This window comes from Serpula lacrymans (genome assembly GCF_000218685.1).
Source record: "Serpula lacrymans var. lacrymans S7.9 unplaced genomic scaffold SERLAscaffold_11, whole genome shotgun sequence".
Lineage (NCBI taxonomy): Eukaryota > Fungi > Basidiomycota > Agaricomycetes > Boletales > Serpulaceae > Serpula > Serpula lacrymans.
Genome location: NW_006763300.1, coordinates 1,529,224 through 1,541,981, shown reverse-complemented (window position 1 = coordinate 1,541,981; position 12,758 = coordinate 1,529,224). Strand labels below are relative to the sequence as shown.

At 46.6% G+C, this 12,758-nt stretch overlaps 4 protein-coding genes across 4 annotated transcripts; 3 read left to right on the top strand and 1 right to left on the bottom strand.

Moving 5' to 3' along the window:
* Window positions 1-49: 49 nt before the first annotated feature.
* Window positions 50-2,037, top strand: SERLADRAFT_475055 (uncharacterized protein; the record flags this gene model as incomplete). Its single annotated transcript, XM_007321684.1, has 3 exons — window positions 50-549; window positions 612-1,269; window positions 1,326-2,037. The coding sequence occupies 3 exons, from the start codon at window positions 312-314 to the stop codon at window positions 1,879-1,881; spliced, it is 1,452 nt and encodes a 483-aa protein (XP_007321746.1).
* A 430-nt stretch (window positions 2,038-2,467) lies between these two features.
* SERLADRAFT_451961 (uncharacterized protein) lies at window positions 2,468-7,481 on the top strand (the record flags this gene model as incomplete). Its single annotated transcript, XM_007321683.1, has 21 exons — window positions 2,468-2,532; window positions 2,587-2,659; window positions 2,727-2,874; window positions 2,927-3,293; window positions 3,343-3,596; window positions 3,649-3,732; window positions 3,784-4,485; window positions 4,540-4,947; window positions 5,020-5,058; window positions 5,113-5,166; window positions 5,220-5,366; window positions 5,418-5,603; window positions 5,657-6,006; window positions 6,058-6,368; window positions 6,424-6,472; window positions 6,536-6,610; window positions 6,666-6,799; window positions 6,849-6,904; window positions 6,967-7,029; window positions 7,082-7,202; window positions 7,255-7,481. The coding sequence occupies 21 exons, from the start codon at window positions 2,468-2,470 to the stop codon at window positions 7,361-7,363; spliced, it is 3,795 nt and encodes a 1,264-aa protein (XP_007321745.1).
* A 329-nt stretch (window positions 7,482-7,810) lies between these two features.
* SERLADRAFT_475045 (uncharacterized protein) lies at window positions 7,811-9,801 on the bottom strand (the record flags this gene model as incomplete). Its single annotated transcript, XM_007321682.1, has 3 exons — window positions 7,811-8,525; window positions 8,582-9,239; window positions 9,302-9,801. 3 exons carry the CDS (start codon window positions 9,537-9,539, stop codon window positions 7,970-7,972), a joined length of 1,452 nt encoding a protein of 483 aa, XP_007321744.1.
* A 988-nt stretch (window positions 9,802-10,789) lies between these two features.
* On the top strand, window positions 10,790-12,511 carry SERLADRAFT_351141 (uncharacterized protein; the record flags this gene model as incomplete). The annotated part of the gene is made up of 8 exons (XM_007321681.1): window positions 10,790-10,912; window positions 10,964-11,252; window positions 11,305-11,401; window positions 11,453-11,579; window positions 11,641-11,754; window positions 11,811-11,965; window positions 12,028-12,273; window positions 12,340-12,511. Coding segments are annotated over 8 exons (1,323 nt in total), but the record flags the coding sequence as incomplete, so codon positions are not given.
* Between the last annotated feature and the right edge of the window lie 247 nt (window positions 12,512-12,758).

Here is a 12,758-nt window from a genome sequence, read left to right as displayed (position 1 = left end):
AGTGACTAGTGACTGGCTATAACCGTATTGGAAACAGTCCACAATAGTTGGTTAGCATTATAGGTTGCACGCAGTGTCCAGACTGTCAGACTGATATAGTCTTGGAATGATGAGAAGATAGGCTGAATTTGGAGTCTGGACATCTCAATGTTGTGATCGTACCTGCGCGCTTTCACCAAGGCAGCCCGCGTCTTGTCCGCGGCCTCGTGTGGTTGTCGCCGCCATGGGCTGATTTCCTATCCATTTCCTGTCTCTCATAAGAGCATAATACCCACCCCGAGTCCATCCTGCCAGTGCAAGACAGATCTGTGATGCCTCTCCTGGCACTCCTGGCTATTCCAGTTGCCCTGCTCCTCTTCTCCATTTATCTCTGGCTCGTCAACCGCTCCATAACCACAGTTCCTGCCACGGCCCTCCCCTTCTCTCCTCATCGCTGGACAGTATCAGACATCGAGCAAACAGCCGCACGACTCGAGAAGGACCCTATAAACACCCTTCCGCATCTTCCACCACCCACAGGCAGGCGCTACATAGTCGTCGGTGGCTCAGGTAAGCTCCTGCTCTTTCCACAGCCAGCCACCGCCACCCGCTCATACTCATACCTGCCAAAGGTCTTGTTGGGGGATGGATAGTCCTTCATTTGCTCCAGCGCGGCGAAGATCCCGCTAACATTCGAATCGTCGACATTCGCAGACCAGTGCGAAAGGACATGCTCTCAGGAAAACCCGCCCAAGTGGGTTTTGTTGCAGCTGATGTACAGGACTCGAAATCCGTTGGCGCTGCCTTTGCTGCAGACTGGCCCGATTCAGGTGCTACTTCAGACAAAGGCATCACAGTCTTCCATACCGTCGCTTGCATCCGCTTCTACGAACGCCACTCCTCACTCGTCTCGCGCTCTTCTTCCCTTAACGTCGATGGCACTCGAAATGTTCTCGAAGCAGCACAACAAAATGGCGTAGACATTCTCGTGTACACCTCGTCTGCCAGTATCCCGGTCCCTCGCACACAATACTGGATTTGGCCATGGCAAAGGCACGCAAAAACCTTTGTACAACTCGTCAGAGACGACGTTACTGGTGTTGCGCGCAAGCACAAGGACTGCTTCTCAAATTACTCTTACACCAAGGCTCTGGCCGAAAAGCTAGTATGTGATGCTGATAGTCCGAGTAAAGGATTCAGGACCGGATGCGTCCGACCTGGCAACGCTATATTTGGTCCGGGCGGTGACCTGAACGCTGGAGCTTATCTGGTTCGTGGTATGAACCCATCGTGAGTTGAGCCCATCATCCCTTGTTAGATATCATTGACACGATCTTTCCCACTAGATGGGCAGCTCCTATGATACAGTCGTTTACTTACGTAGAAAATGCCTCTTACGCCCATTTACTCTACGAACAGCGACTGTTAGAAAATCAGTCATCTCCCGGTCCGTCGCATCCAGATGTTGGAGGAAAGGCTTTCGCTATCACGGATCGAGGAAATCCTATTTCTTATGGTGACTTGTATCTCGCCCTCAGTACTCTCACCGGAGGCAAAGTCCAGTTCCCATCTCTACCACCTGCTCCTTTGCTTTTCCTTGCAACGCTGATTGAATGGTATTACATTGCGCAGAGCTACGTTCCTCGTCTTTTGCCAGCTGTGCAGGGTGATCTACGAAATCTGCAGCCCGCCATGTTTTCCCTCGTCACCATCCACATGAAAGTAGATGATTCAAAGGCCCAACAGTTGCCACAAAATGGTGGGCTAGGCTACCAACCGCCTTTTTCAACTCTGGAAGGTGTCTGCCACCTCGTTGAGGATCACTTGAAGAACGTTGATTATGGTCAAGAGCATCAAAGGACGGGCGGTGGGATAACACTTGGTTTCCGAGCGAAGAATTAAGAGGTGTTGCTCTTGTTTTCAAGTTGGGTCACGGCATTGTGCTTTGAGGTTGTTCGGGTTACTTGTATCGAGAAATCAGCGGTGGCGCCCATGTAATGAGACCTTGCCCCCAAAATTACTACTACTGACACAATATATACTTTGAATTTGGAATCTGCCACAAAGACAGAATGGCGGTGTGTCCAATTGACGGAGCTTTGTTTGCCTCCGACTTCAAAGTCCGCCACGTCCAAGAATCTGAATAAGGAAATCCAAGTAGTCACACACAGCATCTTGTGCACCGATCCAGTTTCGCATCGTGTATCTATGTCCGTCGCTGATTTCAAAGAGTTCTCAGCTACTCTCGGCCAGACTTCTCTGATTAATAGGGCGTCACTGGTGTCAGTTTTCTGATTGCGGCCTTGTGCGAACCACGTTGGTGTCTCACACCCCTCGTACGATGCGCTGTTCACGGTATAGATAAATCTGGCTTGAGCGCCAGCCTTCTTAAGGGAAGTGGCATGATTTGGTCGTGTCTGCCAACCTACTTGTAGGAGGCTGTCGTTCAAGCTCTCCAGCCAAAGTCATCCCAGTACCGTAATTCTCTATGAGTGGTGAGGACCCCTCCAAAGTAGATACGATGCCCCCGGTGTCCGTCTTAGGCCTTTTTCGGTGAGTGACCTTTCGAGCCGAACATGCAGTCAACAAAGATACTCGATTTTACAGGTTTGCAACAAAATTCGAACTCATGCTGAACTTCCTTGGTGTGATTGCTAGTACTGGTGCCGGTGGTGCTACGGTAAGATTGGATATCACACTATCACTACGCTCGTGTTTTTGTTCAATATGCCCTTGTCGTATTTTAGCCCATTATGACTCTTTTCCTAGGTAACCTCATCGAAAGCTTTGTAAACATTTCGCAAACCAAGTCCTTATCGGCGTCTGAGGCTGCATCATTCATCGAGCAATTTCGTCAGAAGGCAACGCAAGATGCGCTGAACCTCGTTTATCTGGGTCTGGATACTCATGTGCATTTATTATCATAAATATCTGATGATCTTTTCAGGTATAGCCATGTTTCTTGCGACCTATATATCAGTGACAATCTGGACGTACACGGGAGAGGTCATCGCAAAACGAATTCGAGAGAGCTACTTTAGAGCTATACTTCATCAGGACCTCTCATTTTTCGATGATATTTCGGCTGGAGAAGTAGCTGCGCAAATTGAGGTTGATGCGCATTTGGTTCAGCAAGGCATCTCTGAGAAGTTTGCCCTTCTGGGCAGTAATGTCGGTGCTTTTGCTACGGGCATGATTATCGCATATATCAAATCATGGCGTCTTGCCCTTGCATTGACATCTATGCTTCCTTGCCTTGTCATTATAGGAGCGCTCATGGCAATTCTATGTTCGCGTTGTGCACAGTTCGTGCAGTGATTTCCTCTTCTGTAGCCTCAACTCAAGCATAACTCTTAATTTCAGGGCATCGCTCAGTCATCTTTCTAAAGCAGGAGGCATCGCTCAGGAGTCACTTTCAACGATTCGCATTATACACGCTTTCGGCGCAGAAATAAAGATATCAACAGTCTACGACCAGTTGATTCGCTTATCCCAAGTATCTGACTTGAAATTATCCAAAATTCAAGGTGTCGGAATGGCAATCTTCTCGTTTGTCGTCTATTCTTCGTACTCCCTATCCTTTTATTATGGAACCACTTTGATCCAACAAGGGCGAGGTGAGTAGCTTGCTTTAATGGTTCGTTATGCTATTTTAAGCCAATTCACAAGCCAATGCCGGTACTGTTGTCACTGTGGGATTGTGTATCCTTATTGGTTCCTTTTCTCTTGGAATTGCTGGACCCAATGCACAAGGTTTGATCTCATTCTGTATTTGAGTCACCCTTCCTGAGACGTTTCGTCCAGTTGTTATGCGGGCTCGAGACGCTGCTGCTCAACTTTATAGAGTTATCGACCATACTCCAATGATTGACTCAAGAAAAGAAAACGGCCAGAAATTGACATCTGTTCAAGGAGAAATTGTGTTGAAGAACATCGATTTCAGCTATCCCTCTCGCAGAAATGTCCCTGTTCTCAAATATTTAAGCCTTACCTTTCCGGCTGGGAAACGGTCTGCTCTCGTAGGACATTCCGGGTCCGGAAAATCGACGATTGTAGGACTACTCGAACGATTTTACGACCCAGACGCCGGGAGCGTGTTCCTTGATGGCGTTGACCTGTGCGATCTTCATATAAAGTGGCTACGCTCTCAAATTGGCCTTGTGGCACAGGAACCTGTCCTATTCGCCATCAGCGTTCGCGAAAACATCGAACAAGGTTTGTTGAATACAGCACATGAACATTCTTCCCGGGAAATTCGATGGGCGCTCGTGCAGGATGCCTGCATCAAGGCTTACGCTCACGATTTTATCATGTTGCTACCGGAGGGTTACGATACCATGGTTGGTGACGGCGGGTTTCGTTTATCTGGTGGCCAGAAACAGCGCATTGCTATCGCTAGGGCTATTGTATCAGATCCCAGAATCTTGCTACTAGACGAGGCTACTAGTGCATTGGATACACAGTCTGAAGGGATTGTACAGGCTGCTTTGAACAAAGCATCCGAAGGTATGTTTCCAAATACCACCAACCAACTGCTTGTTTTGTACTGATGTAATACAGGCCGTACCACAATTACAATTGCTCATCGTCTGTCTACGGTCAAAGATTCCGATGTCATCTATGTGCTAAGCAACGGCTCCCTTGTCGAAAGCGGTACACATGAAGAACTACTTTGCGACGATCATGGCGCATATACCCAGCTAGTTCGTGCTCAACACTTGGATCAAGACGATGCTAGCGTTTCTCAAAGTCTAGACATCGACGCTGAGGAGACGAAGGGGCATACCAGAACGTCTTTTGTGAACAAAGATATTGATATCTCAAACGAGGAAGATTTGAAGAGTACCTTGACCCATCCCAGCACGGATGAACTGGACCGCGCAGGCCGTTTTACCTTAGCTTTTAAGTTGGCTTCTCTTATACCACACACTCGCATGATCTATGTGTGTGGCACCTTTTTTGGTATCTGTGAGTGTCAGATCGAGGCTTTCTGCCAGTGCTAGACCTGGACTGGATTTAAAATTTACTTTTTTTTATTAGTGGGTGGACTGGTACATCCTGGTTTTGGAATTGTCTACGGTCAGTGGTACATTATCTATCATAGTTTCTCATTTTTAATACATCCCGTAATAGCTAAAGCTCTTCAAACATATCAAAACACTGGTAGTCCAGACTTCAGAACCCAGGGTATGATTTGGTCCATCCTCCCATTACTACTAAATTGATCTATCATTTAATAGGTGACCGAAATGCCCTGTGGCTTTTTATTATAGCCATATGCTCTACCTTATCGTTGGCAATGCATAACGTCTTGTTTGGGAAAGGTGCTGCCATTCTTACTACAAAGCTCAGATTACTAGCTTTCCAAGGACTGCTGCACCAAGAGAGTGAGTAAGCCTTATGTCCAAAAGCCTTCGGTTTACTAATTCATAATTTAGTTTCTTTCTTTGATAAAGACTCGAATAACCCGGGTGTCCTAACGGCGAATTTGGTTGGTGGCCCCGAGAAGACAAATGGTTTTGTCGCAATGACTCTTGGCGCCGTTCTGCAATGCATTTCCTGTTGCATTGGCGGGTCAATAATTGGGCTTATCTTTGGGTGGAAATTAGCTCTTGTGGGAATAGGTTAGTTGTAATATTTTGAGCCCTTTTACCTCTGATTCCCCTGTGCATTTTAGCATGTATGCCACCCATCGTTACTTTGGGTTTAATCCGACTCCAGTTAGTTGCAAATAAAGAGAAAGCCAGCAAAGCATCTCACGATGAATCTGCTCAAATTGCTTGTGAAGCTGCAGTATCCATCAGGACCGTAGCTGCACTCACTCGCGAGGACCATACATGCTCATTGTACAGTGACGCATTGAAAGCACCGCTTCGGCAATCTGTCAAAGCGGGGATTGTTAGCAATGCTATCTTTGCGATGTCTATATCTGTCATTGTTTTTGTCGTTGCATTGGTTTTCTGGTACGGATCAGGTCTCGTTACTACTGGGGAGTATACGACGTTCCAATTTTATGTTGTTTTTATGGTATGGCCTCTGAAATCAACGCACATATATGCTCTAATAGATGAACGACAGAGCACCGTATTTGGCTCATGGAATGCAGCCAACGTGTTTACGTCTGTTCCAGACATTACCTCTGCTGCAGATGCTGCTCGTGACATTCTGAAAATCATGAAGACGAGCAAATCCAACATCGTCACCAATGATGAAAAGGCCGTATCGTCAAGAATGTTCGAAAATGTACAAGGAGGTGTTCATTTTCAAGATGTGTCCTTCTGCTATCCTACGAGGCCCGAGGTTTCTGTACTCCGCGGTATCAACCTATCTATCAAACCAGGAGCCTATACCGCATTCGTAGGAGCAAGTGGTTCAGGCAAGAGTACCATGTGTGTTTGTTATCCGGCTATGTGATTTTCTATCTTTGATAAATTCTTCTTGCAGAATTCAACTGATCGAACGATTCTATGAACCGACTTCTGGGTCCATTTATGTGAGTATAGATGTAGATGTTATATAATAGTCTACTGATGATAATCATCATTCATTTATTCAGTTTGATGAAAATTGTTTGTCGGCGCTAGATGTCAACGAATACCGCAAACACGTTGCATTAGTATCACAGGAATCTGTGCGTAGTTCATTCCACTTTTTCTATTTCTACACTTCAACAATATTGTCTGCAGAAATTATACAGCGGTACCATCCGGTTCAATATCTTGCTTGGCTCCACAGGTGCTATGGCCAACATATCCGATGAAGAAATCAAACGAGCATGCAGCATCGCGAATATCCTTGATTTTATAGAATCACTGCCCAAGTACACATTTTCCATAAATTGTCTGATTGCTACTTATCAAAGGATACAGTGGTTTCGAGACAGAAGTAGGCGAACGAGGCTCCCAGCTTTCTGGCGGTCAGAAACGTTCGTCTCCCTACACCTTATTATCGCTACTTGGTTTCTAACTTTTGGCTCCTATCATCCAGAACGTATTGCTATAGCACGCGCATTAATTCGGAACCCCAAGCTTCTACTGTTAGATGAGGCAAGTCCCTGATGAACGTGTCTGAGACTATTAACTGACAAGTGTTTTGAAGGCAACGTCTGCTCTTGATGCAAATTCGGAGGTCGCAGTTCAGGAAGCACTCAACAATGCAGCAAAGGGTAGAACAACGATTGCTATAGCCCACAAGTTGGCTACTGTCCAGCATGCTGATCATATGTATGTCGTATATGCCATCTATATTTTATCGTTTCTAATCATGGCGGGATAGTTATTTCATAAAGGACGGGAAGGTGAACGAGATGGGAACTCATGGTCAACTCATGGCTCGTCGTGGCGGGTATTGGCAGTTTGCAAAACTTCAAGAGTTGGAAAAATAGAATTCACTATATCGCTCTCTAGGGTAAAGTTCATCTTGACAACGTCGTCATTACTGTAGATGATACTATATCGATCCACTATACTAATTAGGTCAGCAAGGGAGATAATGATACTGTCATCATATCATCGCCCGCCTGGGTTTACCTGAGTAATATTAAAAACTTACTAGCTTTGGGACGTGGCGTGGTCCAGAACCTCGCCTTAGGAGATTCAAGGACGCACAGTGTTGCCTGAGCGAATGCGTTCCGAATTAAAAATATTCTCGAGGCCATCATCCCAGCTAAGTGATGATCATGGTAGTTGTGCCCAAAGTCTTGTTGAAACTTGGGCGTTCTGGAACAGTTTTAAAACATCAGGGTAGACTGATCGTCAACTTGAACTTGAACGGCTAGAACCAAACAACGCAGTCGAGCAAGCGATTGCCAATGTCCTTCGTGCCACGATCAGAAAGATTCCAAATTCAAAGTATATATTGTGTCAGTAGTAGTAATTTTGGGGGCAAGGTCTCATTACATGGGCGCCACCGCTGATTTCTCGATACAAGTAACCCGAACAACCTCAAAGCACAATGCCGTGACCCAACTTGAAAACAAGAGCAACACCTCTTAATTCTTCGCTCGGAAACCAAGTGTTATCCCACCGCCCGTCCTTTGATGCTCTTGACCATAATCAACGTTCTTCAAGTGATCCTCAACGAGGTGGCAGACACCTTCCAGAGTTGAAAAAGGCGGTTGGTAGCCTAGCCCACCATTTTGTGGCAACTGTTGGGCCTTTGAATCATCTACTTTCATGTGGATGGTGACGAGGGAAAACATGGCGGGCTGCAGATTTCGTAGATCACCCTGCACAGCTGGCAAAAGACGAGGAACGTAGCTCTGCGCAATGTAATACCATTCAATCAGCGTTGCAAGGAAAAGCAAAGGAGCAGGTGGTAGAGATGGGAACTGGACTTTGCCTCCGGTGAGAGTACTGAGGGCGAGATACAAGTCACCATAAGAAATAGGATTTCCTCGATCCGTGATAGCGAAAGCCTTTCCTCCAACATCTGGATGCGACGGACCGGGAGATGACTGATTTTCTAACAGTCGCTGTTCGTAGAGTAAATGGGCGTAAGAGGCATTTTCTACGTAAGTAAACGACTGTATCATAGGAGCTGCCCATCTAGTGGGAAAGATCGTGTCAATGATATCTAACAAGGGATGATGGGCTCAACTCACGATGGGTTCATACCACGAACCAGATAAGCTCCAGCGTTCAGGTCACCGCCCGGACCAAATATAGCGTTGCCAGGTCGGACGCATCCGGTCCTGAATCCTTTACTCGGACTATCAGCATCACATACTAGCTTTTCGGCCAGAGCCTTGGTGTAAGAGTAATTTGAGAAGCAGTCCTTGTGCTTGCGCGCAACACCAGTAACGTCGTCTCTGACGAGTTGTACAAAGGTTTTTGCGTGCCTTTGCCATGGCCAAATCCAGTATTGTGTGCGAGGGACCGGGATACTGGCAGACGAGGTGTACACGAGAATGTCTACGCCATTTTGTTGTGCTGCTTCGAGAACATTTCGAGTGCCATCGACGTTAAGGGAAGAAGAGCGCGAGACGAGTGAGGAGTGGCGTTCGTAGAAGCGGATGCAAGCGACGGTATGGAAGACTGTGATGCCTTTGTCTGAAGTAGCACCTGAATCGGGCCAGTCTGCAGCAAAGGCAGCGCCAACGGATTTCGAGTCCTGTACATCAGCTGCAACAAAACCCACTTGGGCGGGTTTTCCTGAGAGCATGTCCTTTCGCACTGGTCTGCGAATGTCGACGATTCGAATGTTAGCGGGATCTTCGCCGCGCTGGAGCAAATGAAGGACTATCCATCCCCCAACAAGACCTTTGGCAGGTATGAGTATGAGCGGGTGGCGGTGGCTGGCTGTGGAAAGAGCAGGAGCTTACCTGAGCCACCGACGACTATGTAGCGCCTGCCTGTGGGTGGTGGAAGATGCGGAAGGGTGTTTATAGGGTCCTTCTCGAGTCGTGCGGCTGTTTGCTCGATGTCTGATACTGTCCAGCGATGAGGAGAGAAGGGGAGGGCCGTGGCAGGAACTGTGGTTATGGAGCGGTTGACGAGCCAGAGATAAATGGAGAAGAGGAGCAGGGCAACTGGAATAGCCAGGAGTGCCAGGAGAGGCATCACAGATCTGTCTTGCACTGGCAGGATGGACTCGGGGTGGGTATTATGCTCTTATGAGAGACAGGAAATGGATAGGAAATCAGCCCATGGCGGCGACAACCACACGAGGCCGCGGACAAGACGCGGGCTGCCTTGGTGAAAGCGCGCAGGTACGATCACAACATTGAGATGTCCAGACTCCAAATTCAGCCTATCTTCTCATCATTCCAAGACTATATCAGTCTGACAGTCTGGACACTGCGTGCAACCTATAATGCTAACCAACTATTGTGGACTGTTTCCAATACGGTTATAGCCAGTCACTAGTCACTAGTCACTATGTCTGCCCTGGGCACTTGCCTGCATTCACTGGCATCGGATCATTCGTCGTGCCATCTGATGTTGACCGTACATGTACGTATCCCTCACTACCATGATTCTAGCCTAATGTATTGGTTCTAATTCCTACGAAAAGGGGCTTGCTGTGTCTCGAAATCCGATCCTCGTCCGATGCGGTCAACTTCTTCGCCCCCGATTGTAACCTCAGCGACTACGTCCTCGTATTGTCTCAATGCTGTAAAAGCGAACACATCCTCCAATTACCTGAGCTGGAGGTAGAATTCAAGCTTATTCAAGTCCTGAATTAGCCGTTGTCAAGTCATTTTGCAGATTTACGATCACAGCATTGGCATGTCCAGATTTCCAATTTAGCCCATATTCTCATCATTCTACGACACTATCAGATTTCAGTCACAATTTGGTAGTCGTGCCTCAGACCTCAGGCCTTAGTTGTAAATACATAATGTATGATGGTCACGCCCGTGCTATCATGGTTATGTGCCCATATGCATGTCACGGTACAGCAATCACTTCACACTACCCGCCCATATATATGTTCTTTCTACACCCCCAGTGGTGAGTCGTACAGTCTTTCCCATCTCAAATATGCTACCTTTTATCATCGCCTTACTTGCGTTCCTTTGCGTTTGTGTTTTACTCTCTCAGCGGATCCCTAGGACACTGTGTGTGCGTCCTCCTTTTCTTCGTAGAATTCCAGTAACCCACGAATCTTACTTACTGGCATGTTATTTAGATTGGGATCCCTGCCGTTGGTTTTTCTGGGCCATTTTCATCCTGGCTAGGAGCCATCCAGCTGTGGCTAGATTCGCCCCGTTTGTTACGGAAAGGTCACAGAAATGTAAATTTTACTTCTACTCTAATACTATCACCCAACGGAGCCATCTCCTGCTCGCATCTCTCTGCAGAATCCAGGAAGGGCCTTTCAACTTCCGCATGCTGATCGGTGGGTGGTGTACGTGACAGATCCCCAACTCGTCAAAGAGATTTCTACGATTCCACCTAATCGCCTTTCTCTTCTTGAGGCTTCAAATGACGTGAGTTTTCTTGTTCTGGTCATAGTCTGATTTCTTATGTCATTTAATAAGATGCTTCAAGCACCCTATACTGGAATCCATCAAGAGCAACAGATCATTGATATCATCAAATACCGCCTCGTCCGAAGTTGGACCTCTATCGTGCCAACGGTATATGAAGAGGCTGCGGAAGCCCTCTCTCAATATATCCCCTCCACAACAGGTGCTTTGCTAATCAATTATCTCTTATGCCTGCTAATATGTCGGCGATCTCCAGAATGGACAGCAGTTCCTGCTTTTGCTACAGTGTCAGATGTAACTTCTCGTATTGCTGCTCGCATGTTCGTCGGCCTCCCAAAAGGTAAGTGCGACAATGTTATCCTCTTTCGGTTGACTAACGTCACTTATTTGAGCTCACGACATGGAATATACCCGTTTATCCGCTGAGTGGGCACACGGTGTGATCAACGCTGGCGTTGTTCTAAATATGTTTCCCAAGATACTAAGACCGTAAGTGGCAGCGTTACCATACCTCGATATATACCAATATCCCCCTTCTAGCCTCGTATGCTGGATACATAACCCGCCAGCTCACACGCTAAAGCTCGTTTTCAAAAACATTGCTTCTCTGATCGAAGAGCGCAAGAGCCTCCTGGCGACAAAAGACTTGGAAAAGAGCGACAGACATGTGTGTTTCTCCGCTAGTCTCAGTTGTTCAGTTGTCGTGTTTTACTAAGCGGCCGACACAGAATGACCTTCTGTCTTGGCTTATTCAGGGGGACACGGCAAATGCAATGGATCCACTCTTGATTACCCGAAAACTCCTATCAGTTAATTTTGCTACCATCCATACCTTGTCAAGCGTACTTAACTCCTTTCCTTCGCAATTTTTCATCCATCTAACAAGTTATCACCTTAGGTCGGAACACATGTCCTTTACTACCTCGCTGCGCATCCAGAGTATGTCGAACCATTAAGAGCAGAGATAACTAGCGCACTAGGGCAAGGACACGGAATAAAACATGCACTCGACCATATGTACACGTTAGAAAGCTTCTTAAAGGAATCTTTACGGTTGAGTCCTGTCAGCGCAGGCAAGTTCCCCCTTGTATAGTCATTATAATTCTTTGAACCAGTTTTAATTTTATAGTATCTATGCTTCGCAAAGCAATTCAACCTATCACGCTATCTGATGGATCTCATCTTCCAATCGGGACTCTACTGATGGTGTCCCCTCTGCCTGTACACATGAGCTCAGAATTGTACGAGGATGCAGAAGTATTTGATGGTTTCCGGTTCCACAAAGCAGAGTCCCAATCGCCAAACCAGATGGCTATTCCCTCTCTTGACTATTTCCCTTTTGGATATGGCTCACTTGCGTGGTAAGCCGTTCACCAGTCCTTCAGTGTTTTAGTTTTTCTAGTGTGCTGAACTCATAAATCATTTAGCCCTGGGCGTCTCATAGCTGTCAGCTTACTCAAAGTATTGTTAACACACATATTATTAGGCTATGACATCAAGTTACAAGGCGACACACGGCCCGCTGATAAATGGATAGGCACACTCTGCTTTCCTAACGACTTGGCTAAGATATTTTTTAGAAAACGTGTTAAACAGTGAGCTGGACCTTGATCTGTTACTGAAGTATATGGAGACCGATTTCCACTGGCAATAGCAGCCTATGAATGCTGTTATCGTGTATCTCACGCATTCTATCACTATGTATACAATCAAGGACGTGTTGATGTAACATCATGATTTCGCACCAGGGGATTTCTGTCATGATGGATTTACGCACCTTTGGCAGATAGGTTCCCGTGTATTACTTTCAGGCGTGATGAGCTTATCAATAAGTCGAGTATAAACA